This window comes from Amphiprion ocellaris, chromosome 3 (assembly GCF_022539595.1).
Source record: "Amphiprion ocellaris isolate individual 3 ecotype Okinawa chromosome 3, ASM2253959v1, whole genome shotgun sequence".
Classification (NCBI taxonomy): Eukaryota; Metazoa; Chordata; class Actinopteri; family Pomacentridae; genus Amphiprion; species Amphiprion ocellaris.
In genome coordinates this window covers 33,933,224-33,948,993 of record NC_072768.1, presented here as the reverse complement: position 1 = coordinate 33,948,993, position 15,770 = coordinate 33,933,224, and the positions used below count along the sequence as shown (strand labels likewise).

The 15,770-nt window shown below is 42.4% G+C and overlaps 2 protein-coding genes across 2 annotated transcripts in view; one reads left to right on the top strand and one right to left on the bottom strand.

Annotated features, from left to right (window-relative positions):
* Positions 1-64: 64 nt before the first annotated feature.
* LOC111587215 (myosin heavy chain, fast skeletal muscle-like) lies at positions 65-10,850 on the bottom strand. Its single transcript, XM_023297087.3, has 41 exons — positions 10,734-10,850; positions 10,539-10,577; positions 9,950-10,171; positions 9,725-9,868; positions 9,465-9,621; positions 9,345-9,372; positions 9,146-9,263; positions 8,962-9,054; positions 8,812-8,875; positions 8,631-8,729; positions 8,434-8,537; positions 8,183-8,321; positions 7,926-8,044; positions 7,470-7,619; positions 7,198-7,368; positions 6,802-7,102; positions 6,606-6,679; positions 6,427-6,514; positions 6,216-6,333; positions 6,010-6,133; positions 5,581-5,717; positions 5,239-5,494; positions 4,900-5,142; positions 4,635-4,811; positions 4,404-4,549; positions 4,207-4,297; positions 3,715-4,104; positions 3,482-3,608; positions 3,270-3,388; positions 2,986-3,182; positions 2,712-2,895; positions 2,453-2,618; positions 2,182-2,306; positions 1,752-2,060; positions 1,444-1,647; positions 1,226-1,351; positions 966-1,136; positions 768-872; positions 580-675; positions 333-464; positions 65-162 (listed from the first exon to the last, which is right to left on the bottom strand). The coding sequence occupies exons 3-41, from the start codon at positions 10,154-10,156 to the stop codon at positions 142-144; spliced, it is 5,820 nt and encodes a 1,939-aa protein (XP_023152855.2). The 5' UTR covers positions 10,157-10,171; positions 10,539-10,577; positions 10,734-10,850; the 3' UTR covers positions 65-141.
* Positions 10,851-13,056: 2,206 nt separating this feature from the next.
* The window catches only part of nlrc5 (NLR family, CARD domain containing 5), a 63,185-nt gene continuing 60,471 nt past the window's right edge, over positions 13,057-15,770 (top strand). The window contains exons 1-2 of the mRNA XM_055008993.1: positions 13,057-14,869; positions 15,360-15,423. The gene's annotated coding sequence lies outside the window, so the exon portion shown is untranslated. The remainder of the gene's footprint in view (positions 14,870-15,359; positions 15,424-15,770) is intronic.

Sequence of the window (15,770 nt, the reverse complement as noted above, 5' to 3'; positions counted from 1 at the left end):
ATGTGTCTTGTATGTACTCACTCACAGAGGACAGAGTGTCATCAACATATAACAGACAGCGAAATAAGTTCAAAAATGCTTTATTGTGGTGTATTCTACATCATATTATATGATGACAAATAGACCATTGGTTCGAGTACATTACTCAGCTGCGTCTTTACCCTGTAATATAAAGAAGAAATGAAATAAATACAAGTTTAAAGACACATGACATTCTGCTTGCATAAAGACATTTTGAGGTTTTACCATTTGTCAGTTTGATGAAGCATAAAGCAATAATGCAATTTTTCAGTCATGGCTTAGTAACTATCTGAAGTTTAGTCACTATTTACCTTGCCAGAGTCCCGGCTCTTAGCTCTGAGCTTGTTGACCTGGGATTCAGCAATGTCAGCACGCTCCTCAGCCTCCTCCAGCTCATGCTGGATCTTCCTGCACTTGGACAGATGAACATTGGCCTGCTCCTCCTGGAATTCAAAATATAGTAAAATGTTTAGGCTTTTAGAAATGGTCCATAGGTTTACAGATGTGAAATAATATACTGTCAAATAGTCATTGTTTTAAACAAATGCTTTTCCTTACCGCTTCCTCAGCCTGCCTCTTGTAGGCCTTCACCTTCAGCTGCAGCTTGTCAACCAGGTCCTGCAGCCTGGTAACGTTCTTCTTGTCCTCCTCAGTCTGTAATAGAAAATATAAATTTATGTAGACTTTTGTAATGGTAAGTGTTACATAAATCTTTCCTGTATATTCCATGTGTCAATGGAACTTACCTGATAGGTGAGTTCCTTCACTCTCCTCTCATATTTGCGGACACCCTTCACGGCATCTGCACCACGTCTCTGCTCAGCCTCAACCTCAGACTCCAACTCACGCACCTTTTAAAACAAGAGAAAATTGATAAATTATCAACAATTCATGTGTTTTCATACATTTGTTGAACTGCAGAAATCTGATCATATTTATCTTACTCTAGACTCGAGTTTCTGGAGCTGCTTCTTGCCACCCTTCATGGCCAGGTTCTCAGCCTCATCCAGACGGTGCTGCAGGTCCTTAACAGCAACCTCCAGGTTCTTCTTCATCCTCTCCAGGTGAGCACTGGTGTCCTGCTCCTTCTTCAGCTCCTCAGCCATCATAGCAGCCTGAACAAAATGATTTTTCAATGTGAAATGCCATCACAAGTCTCTGTTGGGTTGGAGCATAATAGCAAACAAATGGTCTTTAATCCTACATCAGTGACAGCCTTCTTGGCCTTCTCCTCTGCATTCCTTGCTTCCTGAACAGTGTCATCCACTTCACCCTGGATCTGGACCAGGTCAGCCTCGAGCTTCTTCTTGGTGTTCAGCAGGCTTGTGTTCTGAAAGATGAGAAATGGGTAAAGTTATATCTTCCCTTTCATGCTTGTTTAGATTTGTGAAATTCTGGAGAAATGTTTAAAGTCATGTTCACCTGAGAGTGCAGAAGTCCAACACGCTCACTGGCATCCACCAGCTCCTGCTCCGCGACTTTGCGGCTTCTCTCTGTCTGTTCCAGAGCAGCCCTAAGTTCCTCGATTTCAGCCACCATCAGACCGTTCCTGCGGTCCACCATAGCAGCCTGTTCCTTCAGGTCATCCTGGGCTCTGACAGCATCATCAAGGTGCAGTTGAGCATCCTAGTGCAAAACATGATCAGGAAAGTATTCATATGAATGTCTGAATGTTGGTGTACTTACTATCATGTGTGCAAGGACACTTTGTGATCTGTGTATTACAATACCTTGAGCTGTGCCTGCACATTCCTCAGCTGTTTCTGGGACTCAGAAGCCTGGCGATTGGCATGGCTCAGCTGAATCTCCATCTCGTTCAGATCTCCCTCCATCTTCTTCTTGATTCTCAGGGCATCGTTTCTACTCCTGACCTCAGAATCCAGAGTGCTCTGCATGGAGTCAATCACCCTCTGGCTGTTCCTCTTGATCTGCTCCATCTCCTCATCTTTCTCTGCCAGCTTCCTGTCAACCTCACCCTTAATCTGGTTCAGCTCCAGCTGGACACGCAGGATCTTAGACTCCTCATGCTCCAGAGTTCCCTAATGATATCAAAGAACTACATATTGACATCTGCCTTTAAAGCTTTTATGCAATGTTAGTTCATGACTTAAAGTTGTTTCTTTTAAGAAGGTCTCCCCAGAGAAACAGACAAAGGTTTACCTCAGCCTCTTCAAGAGCTGTCTGGATCTCAGACTTCTCTGTCTCCACCTGCTTCTTGGCCTTCTCCAGCTCATGGATGCTCTTGCCAGTCTCACCAATCTGTTCAGTCAGATCTGAGATCTCCTCTGCAGATGGATGCAGGTGTTTAATATATGAAAGTTGTAAAATGGCAATTGTACAACTTTCCTCTGACAAACACATGCATGTCTTTTAAAGCAACAAAGTTCTAACAGCTAACTGCTGTTGTTAATACAATCTGGTATTAACTCACGCTGCAGGTTCTTGTTTTCACGCTTCATGGTCTCCAGCTGATCCAGAGCCTCCTCATAAGAGTTCTTCATCTTGAACAGCTCAGTGCTGAGAGTACGAGCCTCCTTCTGAGCTCCCTCAAGCTCTGCCTGACCCTCCTCATACTTCTGCTTCCACTCTGCCAGCACCTGAACAACACAGTTTATACAGTTATATATACATACAGCCAGAAATCCCTTTTCTAGCTTCATTTCTTGGTTGCAAAAAGTAAAAGATGTTACCTTGTCAAAGTTCCTCTGCTTCTTGTCCAGGTTGGCAGCCAGCCCATTAGCTCTCTCCACATCAATCATGAGGTCCTCCACCTCACTCTGGAGCCTCTGTTTGGTCTTCTCCAGAGAGGCACATTTGGAATTGACAGCCTCAATCTGTTCCTCAGCCTCCTGAAGGCGCTGAGCCAACTTTTTCCTGTAGGAAAAGTCACATTTGTCTTGTTATTTGTCCGCCTATGCTGTAGTGCTATACATCTGAATATTCAGTTGTTTGAATATTACTCACTTGGCTTCCTCAAGCTCCTCTGTGCGCTGGATAGCGTCGGTTTCATACTTAGTTCTCCACTGAGCCACCTCACTGTTAGCCTTGGACATTCCACGCTGCAGCTCAGCCTTGGCCTCCTGCTCCTCCTCAAACTGCTCCCTCAGCAGGTCGCAGTCATGGCGGGCAGATTGCAGTCCATGGGCAAGAGCATTCTTGGCCTGGAATTAGACATACAATTGAATGTGCAAAATGTCTAAATCCCCAACCAATAATGGCAATACATATTTAAGATGAAGGTTTCTTACCTTAACCTCCTCTTCAATCTGCCTCTTCAGCTCCTCAATCTGCTGAGTGAAGGCCTGTTTCCCTCTGGTCAGCTGGGATACAAGAGCCTCTTTCTCCTCAATTTGACGGCCAAACTCACCTGGAGTGAAAACAATCATCAAACTTTAGTCTTTGTTCAGTTTCTCTGTCAAACACTGAAGATCACTGCATTTAGACACTGTTTTGTACATACCGTTTTCTGTCAGGAGACGAGCTTTCTGTGCACCTGCATCATTCAACTGGCGGATGTTTTCATCATTCTTGGTCTTCAGTTCGCTAAGTTGGTCCTCAAGAGTACGGCACATCTTTTCAAGATTTCCCTAAGAAGGAGAAGAGAAGTCAGATCAATGATTTGGTTGTCTTTATATTGATTACAGTTTTACTGTCATTTAGATATTTAGCACCACAAGTGAATGTGTTGTGTACCTTTGCTTTAGCAACAGCCTCCATGTTGCTGGAGAGGTCATCAATCTCCATCTTGTATTCACTCTTCTCCTTCTCAAGCTTCTGCTTGACGCGCTGCAGGTTGTCGATCTGCTCTCCCAGCTCAGCGACGCTGTCGGCCTGCTTCTTGCGAAGAGCAGCAGCCGTGGCTTCATGCTGCAGAGTAGATTCCTCAAGGTCACGACGGAGCTTCTGGAACTCAGCTTCACGCTTCTTGTTCATCTCAATCTGAGCAGCAGTTGCACCACCAGCCTCCTCCAGCCTCTCGCTGATCTCCTCAAGTTCCCTGGAGAGGTCAGCCCTCTGCTTCTCAACCTTGGCACGAGCAGCACGCTCAGCCTCAATCTCCTCCTCCAGTTCCTCAATGCGGGCCTGTTGGATGTAGATATGTAGTTTTTCAGTAAACATTCAACTTTGAATGACCAAATAGGAAATTTATGAGTGATGTTTGAAGTAACACAACACATCCATGACCTGAAGCTCCTTGATCTTCTTCTGAAGCTGGGCACCCATTGACTGCTCATCTTCAATCTTGCTCAGGAGCTGGCTAATTTCAAAGTCCTTCCTGTGAGAGTGATAAAATGCAAAGTAAGAATTCATTCATACTCTGGACCATGTCTCCAGACATATTCATTTTTTTTCAATTGAGATTACAAGCTGAACTTAGGTACTTTTTAATTTTCTCCTCAGACTGCTGCTTGTCGTTCTCAAGATCCATGATGGATTCCTGGGCCAGTTTCAGATCACCCTCCAGCTTCCTCTTGGCTCTCTCAAGGTCCATACGAAGCTTCTTCTCTTGCTCCAGAGAGCCCTCAAGCTGCACAGGAATATGGGTTTGTTATTGTCATATTCAAGATTCAAGAAGGATCCTGTTGTACTTGTCCAGACGACTTAAAACTTACATCATCGACTTGCTGCTCAAGCTTGGTCTTGGCCTTGGTCAGAGTATTGACTTTGTCTTCCTCAGCCTGCAGGTCATCCAGAGTCTGCTGATGAGCCTCCTGAAGGGCTTTCTTCTCCTTGGTCAGCTTAGCAATGCTCTCATCCTGAGAGGCCATCTCCTCAGTCAGGTTCTTCACCTGTGTTTGCAGGAAACATGTTATTTTTGCGTGAAGACATCATTCCAAAATGTTATTTCATCTGCTCGATATATTCAAGTTTACAAACCTTGTTCTCAGTGGCGTGTTTCTCCTTTTCCACTTTGGCCAAGGTAAGCTCCAGGTCATCAATATCCTTTTTGAGCTCAGAGCATTCGTCCTCCAGCTTTCTCTTCTTGGCAGTGAGCTCAGCATTGATTTCCTCTTCATCCTCCAGTCTCTCAGTGGTCTCTTTGAGTTTGGCCTCCAGCTGAATCTTGCTCTTGATGAGACCCTCGCATCTCTCCTCAGCATCTACCAGATTCTCTGATTCCTTGTTTACATTGGAGAAGTGACATTAGCACATTGACATTTTGTGGACATGCGGACATAGAATAAAAGGCACCACTTTCTCTTGGTGTCTACTTACAGATGCTACTTGCAGCTGCAAATCGTTCTTCTCCTGCAGAAGAGACACCATCTTCTCCTCCAGTTCCTTCTTCTTGGCCAAGGCAGCAGCCAGGTCACTTTGCATCTTCTCATAGTTGTCCTTCATCTGAGCCAGCTCCTTCTCAGTCTCAGCACTCTTCAGCAGAGGCTTGATCTTGTAGTACACCTTCATCCATGGCCAGTGTTTGACATTCATGAATGAGCGGACATTGTACTGGATGGTATAGATGGCTTCCCTGTGGACAAGAAGTTGTTGTTAAGGAAGTTTTTATTGAGATTTTTCACATGACTTTGTGTTGAGAATTTGCCGTTTTCAACATGCCTCCTCTCCATCATCTTGACAAACTCCTTTCTCATGAGGTAAGCACGGCAGAGAGCCTGAGTCATGGTGACCAGAGTTGCCAACTTTTCATCTCTCATCTCCTCAAGGGTACCCAGCAGACCGGCCTTGAAAAATACCTAAACAAACACAAGACAGTAGTGACTGCAGCATAAAGTTAGACATTGACACCATGATGAACCAAGAGAATGAGGACTGTTTCATAATTTTCCACATGCTGGCTGCTCTGTATCTGTACAAGTGATCGGTCTCTTATCCACTGGCACATGGATTAGATTCGCAACAAATTCAGGGAAGTAAATGTTACAATATTTTGCCAGATAACAAATAAATGAGATGCACTGAATACTCAATGCTCCAGGTAATGATACAGAATTTGTTTTCTTAAAACAAGGAACACCTGGTGCTTACCTTGGTGTGTCCAAATCTGTACTGGTCATGATCAATATCAATTGACCCAAGCAGCTTTTCTGCAGCCTTCTTGTTGTCAATGAACTGGCCCTCAGGGATGACACTGGCATTCAGTACCTTGTATCTGTTTTGAGAGAGCAAACAGTCAGCGTGTGGATTTTCTTGCCATAGTCTACATCCAACTTCTATTATCATAATAGTTGTACCTCTGCTTGAAGTCACCATAAAGGATTCTGCTGGGAAAACCTTTCCTGCAGATTCTGATACCCTCCAGGACACCATTACACCTGAGCTGGTGGATAACCAGGAAATTCTCCATCAGACCTGTACAATAGACATTTGCCAACTTATTAGGGGTTTTGCAAACTCCAGACCAATCCACTACACAGAAACACTTTGAAGATCATGTTTTGGTACCTGGAGTCTTTGACTCATTGGGAATCAGGCAACGCACAAAGTGAGGGTGGGTGCTCCTCAAGTTAGTCATCAGCTTGCCCAAGTTCTCCTGTAGGTAAAAAGTGGTAACCTTTGTCATAAAACCAAACAAATGTGAATTTCATTATCAACTAACATTCAATGTATTTGTCAAACCTCACCCTGAACTGTGAAGACACAGTCTGCATAGAGCCACCCTTCTTCTTGCCTCCCTTCTTGCCGCCGCCACCGCTCTCTGTTTTTCAGTTGATTTGAAATGGAAAGTTGTGTCAGAAGAAAAAGTCTTTCTATTTACAGCACATGAAGAGACACAAAAGTGTACAAAATGTTAAATTTTTGGAACATATGTTTTCCTACCCTCAACAACAGGAGGATACAGCAGGGCCAGCAATTTAACAGAGGACTTCTGGTACAACTGCACAACAGACTCATTCAGTGGGTCCTTGTTCTTGTCCAGCCAGCCAGCGATGTTGTAGTCCACAGTACCGGCATAGTGCACCAGGGAGAAGTGGGCCTCAGCCTTGCCCTTGGCAGGCTTTGGCTTCTCAAATGCCTTGTTTTTGCCAAGATGCTGGTCATACAGCTTGTTCTTGAAGGATGTGTCAGTGGCCTTGGGGAACATGCACTCCTCTTCAAGGATGGAGAAGATGCCCATGGGCTTGATGACAAGGAAAAGAGATATGTCATGAAATGACAGTGTTCTTCTACTGTAGTAAGAGTTGCATTCAAAAGAATTATGAAGTGGATGTTTACCTTCTCAATCAGCTCAATGCAGGCAGCCAAGTCCATACCGAAGTCAATGAACTCCCAGATAATACCCTCCTTCTTGTACTCCTCTTGCTCCAGGACGAACATGTGGTGGTTGAAGAACTGCTGCAGTTTCTCATTGGTGAAATTGATGCACAGCTGCTCCATGCTGTTGAACTGTGAATGTAGAAACAGATCAAGCAACCAGTTGCAAACAATTCAAAGGATCTGGTCATGTAAACCAAAGCAACTCCTCCTTTATTGGGGATGAAACTTACATCAAAGATTTCAAAGCCAGCAATATCCAGGACACCAATGAAGAAATTCCTTTGCTGCTTTGTGTCCAACATCTGGTTGATACGGATGACCATCCACAAGAACATCCTTTCATAGATGGACTTGGCCAGGGCAGTCACTGAGTTCAGCACCTAAGGAAATACAAGAACATAACTTCAGTAATGATACACATTAATGTAAAATGGTGGAATACTGTAAATTCCTACATTTGACTGACACCACTAAATGTCCCAAATAGAAATGCATACATATTTGATAGGGTTACTGATTTAGAATACATTCAGCATTCAGAGCTAAACTGATCTAAAGTCAGAATATACTGGACACTGGTATTTATTTTTTCTAACAAATTCTGCACTTTAATATTTTTACTGGAACTAACACAAGTGCTCTCTTTCTGTTTAAAATGGTATTTGACATTGATAACTCATATTTACCTGAGGAACAGTCTGTCCCTTGGTGACGAACTCATTTCCGACTTTCACTCTGGGATAGCACAGAGCCTTCAGCATGTCAGCAGAGTTGAGACCCAACAGGTAAGCAACCTTGTCAGCATCTGAAAACAGTATTTCACAGTTAATACATGCAGTATGTGTGGTGATTGTCCTATGCAAAGAACAACAAACACCATGAGTAAGTACTGAATGACTGTTGTTCATCAATTTTTCACTTTGGTATCACACCAAGTGCTCACCCTCTGTGCCATCGGGCTCGGCCTGCTCCTCACGTTGCTTCTGCTTGAACTTCATGTTACCATGGTGAAGCACAGCACCAGTCATCTTGTAGATGCTCATCTTCTCCTCACCACTGAAGCCCAGGATGTCAATGGCGTTCTGTGCAACAGAGGTGTCCACATGAAATATAATCAATTTGGCAACACACTAGTTTGGTGACCTGAGTAAGACACACAGTATGATTATTATTTTAATTCTGACAATCACTCACATCTGTGGCTTCCAGCTCAACTTTGTCATCAATACTGGCCACAGTGATCTGACCCATACTGCACATGGGGAAGTCGTAGGGGTTGGTTGTGATGAGAGACATTTCTGAAGATCAAAAAGGTTGAGAACATTCAGTAAAGCATTTAAATATGAAATTGTGAAGAGGTTTATCATTGAGCAACAAGTCCGTCTGCTCACCAATCAGCTCAGGTTTGTGGTTGGTCATCATCTGGTAGAAGATGTGGTAGCCTCTCTCATCAGGAAGCTGGAATGTCACTCTAGACTTCTCCAGCAGATCTGCAAAGTTTGTCCATCAGTCACAATTTGTCCCACCCTCAGACTACCTTCTATGTTCTCTCACTGAGAATTTGTCACTTACATGTCTCAATGTCAGCACTAGCCAGTTTTCCAGTTGTGCCGAAATGGATTCTGATGAATTTACCCTGTTTGGAGCAAAAGAATTGTAAGAGTCCCTTCACATGAGTAATGTGAAAAGAATTCTCCTGAGTCGGAATCACTTGATACTTACGAAACGAGAGGAGTTGTCATTCCTCACAGTTTTGGCGTTACCGTAAGCCTCCAGCAGAGGATTGGCAGCAATAATCTGATCCTCCAGTGAGCCCTAGAATCCCGGTTTAGATTTGATATCAGAAAAGGGCCGTCCTTCTGGAAGTATATTCCATATTTTGAGAAATCTGACTATCATGACATACCTGAATTTTTCCGGCTCCTGCTGCTTCCTTCTTCTTGTCTCCACCTCCAACTGAGATTGTGGCAAAGTACTGGATGACACGCTTGGTGTTCACAGTCTTTCCGGCACCAGATTCTCCACTGGGTATAAACAAGGATTTGTGAGAATTTGGTCAAAGATATTCAATCATAATAAAGAAAGTGAGCAAGTGTGATACTTACGTGATCAAGACAGACTGGTTCTCTCTGTCTGTTAAAATGAAAACAAAGAAATTCACAATGCATTTCTGCAACAGGTAGCTCATTACTAACAAGTCCTTCATTGCTACGTGAGGCACATACCAGTAAGCATGTTCTGATAAGCGTTGTCAGAGACAGAGAAGATGTGGGGTGGAGCCTCCATACGCTTCTTGCCTCTGTAGGCAGCCACAACTTCAGAATCGTACACAGGGAGCCACTTGTAGGGGTTCACAGTGGCACAGAACAAGCCAGAGTAGGTCTGAAAGGGATTAAGCAAATATTTAAGTTAATGCCAGTTAACATCTCTTACTGGTATTGTAGTTTTCTATATAACTCTTAGCTCATCAGGGATATTTTCTCACATAGATCATCCAGGCTGCATATCGCTCTTTGAGGTTATACAACACAGAGGCTTCATTGAGGTGGGTCATCATGGCCATGTCCTCAATTTTGTCGAACTTGGGAGGATTCATTGGAGAGACGTCATCTTCTTTAACTGTCCTCTCCTGCAACAGAACATGGTTCCAGTGAGAACTGATCACATTTAACATTTAACTTCCAGTTGATTCTGACTTCATGATACTAACCTCCTGAGTGTCCAAGACTTTGACAGTGACTTTGCCACCGTCTTTCTTGACGATGGTTCCCTTCAGGTACAGCTCTTTGGTGTCAGCTACATAGCAGGCGCTCTTGGCATCGAAGGGTTTGCTTTGAGCCTCAATTCTCTCCTTCTCTGGCTTACGGAGATAAACGGCAGCTTTGCCATAAATGGCCATCTCCGCGTCTGTACTCATGGTGGCGGTTTACTTCTGTAAGGAAATGACAAATAAATGTAATCTCAGTTTTAAATCTCGCGTGACTAAGCAACCCAAAATAACTGCACTCAACTGTGTAGTGAATGTGTGCCTGTCAGGTTGATATAAGTTCATCATCACAAGTGACTTGACCGTAGCTGCTTCCTCTAGTTAATAAAGATGATTTGCGCTCCCCTGAGTTTCTACTCATTCATTTGGTTTAATTAAAACTCAGAGACCACATGAAGGAACAACCCTTATTTTTTAAATACACACACACACACGCACGCATGTGTGCGTGTTATTTGTATGTATATAAAAAGTGGATGAACAGAAGCTTCACTTGCAACTCAAAACAATTATTGCATAGGATTGTTCATACCTGACCGTTTCTGTCAAAAGTCTGTTGTCTTCCACAATCCTGTTGAAAATATATCACATATTTTGAGTCACTGGGAATAGTTTCAAAACAAGAAAGATTTGCTCAAAACTATACCTACTTCATTAATTCAATAAAGTAATGTGTCAAATAATAAATACATTAAACTTCTCCAGAACAGATAGAAATGAAGCCTACCACAAGCAGGAGTCTTCAATGGTCTGCTACCACACACTGTTGTGATCTGTTGGACTCCTTATATTGAATCTGTTATAGCCACTCAGCAAAGTTAAATCTGGGACACACTCCAGTTGTGGTCTTGATATCAGCTCGAGCAGACATACGTTACATTTATGGTGCTCATAAATACCTGACATTCTGGATTTTATTTAGAGAGGAGTGTCCCTTTTGCTCTGTCTAAACAGCTTTTAATCAAATTACCACCTTTTTTGAGACAAACATTTTTTCCATGTCACGACATTCCAAGATATCATATCAACATTAAAGAAATCAGTACAAAAGGGGAGGGAGTTCTCAGCGACCAGATGTATTTTTTGTGTATGGCTTTCTATTTGCATCGTAGATTTAATTTGTAGGGCATCTCTAGTTGCCTGTGACTTCATCCCAGTGACTACTGTGGCCATGATCAAGACTGTATCGGCACAGGCTGCTATTTGGCGCCATGTTTCAGTTATCTGTGTCTGAAACAGGTGAAGGAATGCATATGCTTCAATTTTAAACAAGAATTTCTTTTTTTTATGTAATCATTGCTGACATGTTCTCTGTGAGAATCCAGCTGATGTGCCAAATGAGACAAGATAGGAGATGAATCCCAACATTTTTTTTGGTGCAGGTGAGGGGCTCTAGAATTCCAGATTTGTCATTTACCAGCCGTCAAACTTTTCCTTGGATGATATGTTCACAACAAGGGATATCATGAATTCTAAAGCAGATAACACATGAAGATGTCTGACAATCCAAACCTTTGGAAAGATGAAGACAATAGATACAGTAGTGGAAAAATGTTTTCGGACACCCTTAAAATTTTACACAATCTCAAATATTATCATTAAATATTTGTGGAAAATCTTTTTAGTGTTTCAAAAGGTGTGGCTGCATTAGACACAAACCAATACAAATGATTTTTTTTTGTTCATTTACAAGAAAAACTAATAAAACTAAATTTTGGACGGTTTCAATATGTCACTTCAATTCAATTCAATTCAATTTTATTTATATAGCGCCAATTACAGTCAAATTGTCTCGAGACGCTTTACAGAACCCATATGCCTGACCCCCAGAGCAAGCCAAAAGGCGACAGTGGCAAGGAAAACACCCTTTTAACAGGGAAAAAAACCTCGAGCAGAACCCGGCTCTAATGTGGGGGGACCCATCTGCCTGCTGGCCGGGCGGGTTGAGAGGGACAGAAGAAGTAGAGAGGTAGAGATAGAGGGGTAGAGGTAGAGATAGAGGGATACAGATAGAGGGGTAGAGATAGAGAGGTGGGGGGTGGGACACAAGGACCATAAAACACAGCCACACATCTGAAGCATCCAGCATCCAGCTCTGGGACCAGGGACACTCGGAGAAAGGACACAGAAAGAAACAGAGTGAATGTAATGCAATAATGGTATATATAGTAAATACATAGGTAGTTAGAGAAGGGCTCAGTGCATCCAGAGAGGTTCCCCAGCAGCCTAGGCCTATAGCAGCATAACTAGGGGCAAACTAAAGGGACGTCAAGAGGGGAAGTCAGTTGTGCAAATGAAAACACCAGCTCACCCCGTCAGGGTCACCCAGTCAGCCCTAACTATAAGCTTTGTCGAAAAGGAAGGTTTTAAGCCTGGTCTTAAAAGTAGAGAGGGTGTCCGCCTCCCGAACCCAAACTGGGAGCTGGTTCCACAGGAGAGGTGCCTGATAACTGAAGGCTCTGCCTCCCATTCTACTTTTAGAGATTCTAGGAACAACAAGTAAGCCTGCAGTCTGAGAGCGAAGAGTTCTGCTAGGGTAATATGGTACTATCAGATCTTTAAGATATGATGGAGATTGGTTGTTAAGAGCTTTATATGTCAGAAGAAGGATTTTGAATTCTATTCTAGATTTAACAGGGAGCCAATGAAGAGAAACCAATATAGGAGAAATATGATCTCTCTTGCTAACTCCCGTCAGTACTCTGGCTGCAGCGTTTTGGATCAGCTGTAGATGTTTCAGAGAGCTATTGGGACAACCTGATAATAAGGAATTACAGTAGTCAAGCCTAGAAGTAACAAATGCATGGACTAGTTTTTCTGCATCACTCTGAGACAGGATGTTCCTGATTTTCACAATATTTCTCAGGTGGAAAAAGGAAGTCCTACAGATTTGTTTTATGTGCGAGTTAAAGGACATGTCCTGGTCAAAGATAACACCGAGGTTCCTCACAGTAGTACTGGAGGCCAATGTAATGCCATCCAGAGTAACTATATGCTTTGAAAGCAATTCTCTAAGATGTTTGGGGCCAAATACAATGACTTCAGTCTTGTCTGAATTTAGTAGTAAGAAATTATCAACATTGTCGGTATCAATGTCAACAAATAACAGAGAATGTGTTCAAAACCGAACAAAAAATAAATAAACCATCATATCATCAAATTAATATTTAGTAGTCCTGCTAGTAGCACGCAGTGGAGCTGTAATCCTGACTGGCATGTTCCCTATGAGCCTTTGACACTGTTTAGTGATATTCTTGTCCCATTCATCTTGGATTACTGCTTTTAATTCTTCTAAATTCCTAGGTTTACACTTTGAAACTGACTTTTTGATAATCTACCACAGATTTTCAGTGAGGTTCATGTCCGGGGATTGAGCTGGCCACTCTCAGACCTGGATACTGTTCTCCTGCAGCCAAATTCTGCTGGCCCTGGATGTGCGGCAAGGGGCAATATTTTGTTGAAACATCCAATTTTGACCTCGACAGAACAGAGCACGTGTAGAAGGGAGCATGTGGGTTTGGAGAATTGCACAGTATTTGGCAGAGTTCAATGTGCCATCACAGAGAGTGAGATGATCAACACCAGCAACACTTGTGCATCCCCAAACCATGATACTGTCTCCAACATGCTTGACAGTAGGTACTGTACATGATGGAGATAATGTTTCACTTGGCCTTCTGCGTACCCTCACATTAGCAGGAGGAAGATAAAGCTGGAAACTGGACTCATCTGACCACAGAATCTTCTTCCAATTCCTGGCTGTCCAGTTGTTGTGTGCTTGGGCCCAACGACACCGGGCTAACCTCTGTCTCTCATTTATCAGGGGCTTCTTAGTTTTGTAGGACCTTAAGCCATGAACTAAAAGTCAGCCACATACAGTGCAGGTGGACCACTGGACACTAGTTTGATTTGACCACTGCTGCTGAAGCTCCTGTGATGTCATTGGACCATTTTCTCTGCACATGTGGATCGGGATAATGCAATTTTTTGCTGAAGGATCGCTTGGATGCCTAGATCTTGGTTTGTCTTCAAAGTTGTTGGGTCGTCTGTATTTCTGTGGAGTGTATCCAAATGCTGAAGGACTGCATCTGCGCTTCCTGGCTACCTGGCAGCAGCTGGACCCTTCCTGGCTGACAATCTGTATCTACAGGCATGTTTCCTGCATTAGGTTCCTGGTTTTAGGCATTTTTGTCTCTGAAGAACTTTCAAATGTGCTGGCTTTATATAGACACAAAGCATGTCTTTTAATAAAATGTATGACCATCATTTGTGGATCACTGGTACCAAAATAACCCAATGCTCAAAATTTCTTATGTATTTTTGTGTAACCAATCAGTTTAAAGTTTTTAATAATTCATTTAATTTGTTTAGTATTTTAGCTGTGACTGTGCCAAAAGAAATTGCACTTGAAGTCCCAAGTGTGATTCTTAATGCAATATTTCACATATGCATGGGGTGTCTGAAAACTTTTTTACACCACTGTAAGTCTGTTGAGAGGATGGAAGCTTTAATAGACCAACAATTATTATACGGTATTTTCAACCTTCAGAAACATTTATTTTGAACATTTCAACCACACAGAGGGAAAGTTTCTGAATAATACTGGAGGGGAAAAATAATCAACCCTTGAGAAGCTGCATTGTACTGCAGGAGTGCTTTGAGACATTGAGAGCTTCCCAAGAATGTTTTGGTATATTTAGAAAAGTCATTTTCTGTGTCACAAGGTCAGCATTGGAATCCATTGTTGCTGCCATTATTCTGAGTTGACAACAGCTGTCGTTGTGCGCCACAGAGGAGTGAGAGTTAAACGTGTCAAGGTCAAGCCTACAGGTGGATATAGTGGGTGGAGCGCAGTAACACCAGGTCAGACCAACCTGTGAGGCCACAACACTCAAAATTGGTTCCATATTTCAAGCATGCTCTTTTATTACTGCTACCTCAGGTGATAGAGATGTCAGGTTTTTAGATCAGGTTCTTCCACTTTTAAACAGTTAATATTGTGTGTTCTTTGCAAAAACTATATACATACTTAAAATTCTTGTCAACTCCCAACATTTTGAATGTTCCAGATTGTTTGGCCAGAGTTAATAAGCGCAACAACCTGATAACCTCATGGTTCCAGATCTGTCAAGTCTTGTAATGTCTTTCTTTAGTTTTAATGTTTTCATTGAAAACTACATTTGATTCGTGTATGTGTGTGTTAAATTTCAATGTGACTATACTGGTAAGAAAGTTACCTCAGATTCTTTTCATATTTATTGAGAACTTTATTTGCATCTGCTGCCCCATATCTCTTTTCTGTAACAGAAAGTAATCAGGGTGTGATTATATTTATTTCCACTCTATGTTTTAGCTTCATCCAGGCAATGCTGTAGGATCTCATGGGCAACTTCCAGGTTCTTCTACATTGTCTTCAGGTAAGTTTCATGTCAAATATCATCATATTCCTGTACTCCTTGTTTGCTGCATAGTGAAACCTTCTTCTTTATATCCAAAAGACATTTGCTGTCTTTGACGGAAAGATTTAGTCACACAAATCATGGTGATGATTTGTGTGACTGGTGATGTCAAGTCAAATTTGTGAAGAACATAAATGCATAAATTGATGTGTGGTACAATTAAAATAATGAATAAATAATGAACAAATACAACATAAAATAATAAAAAGGAAAGATACAAGCTCTATTTGGAGAGAATGCCAAAAAGAAGAGGTGAGCCTTTAGCAGGTGTTCTGGAGTCTGAGCAGTTCTCATGTGGAATGGTA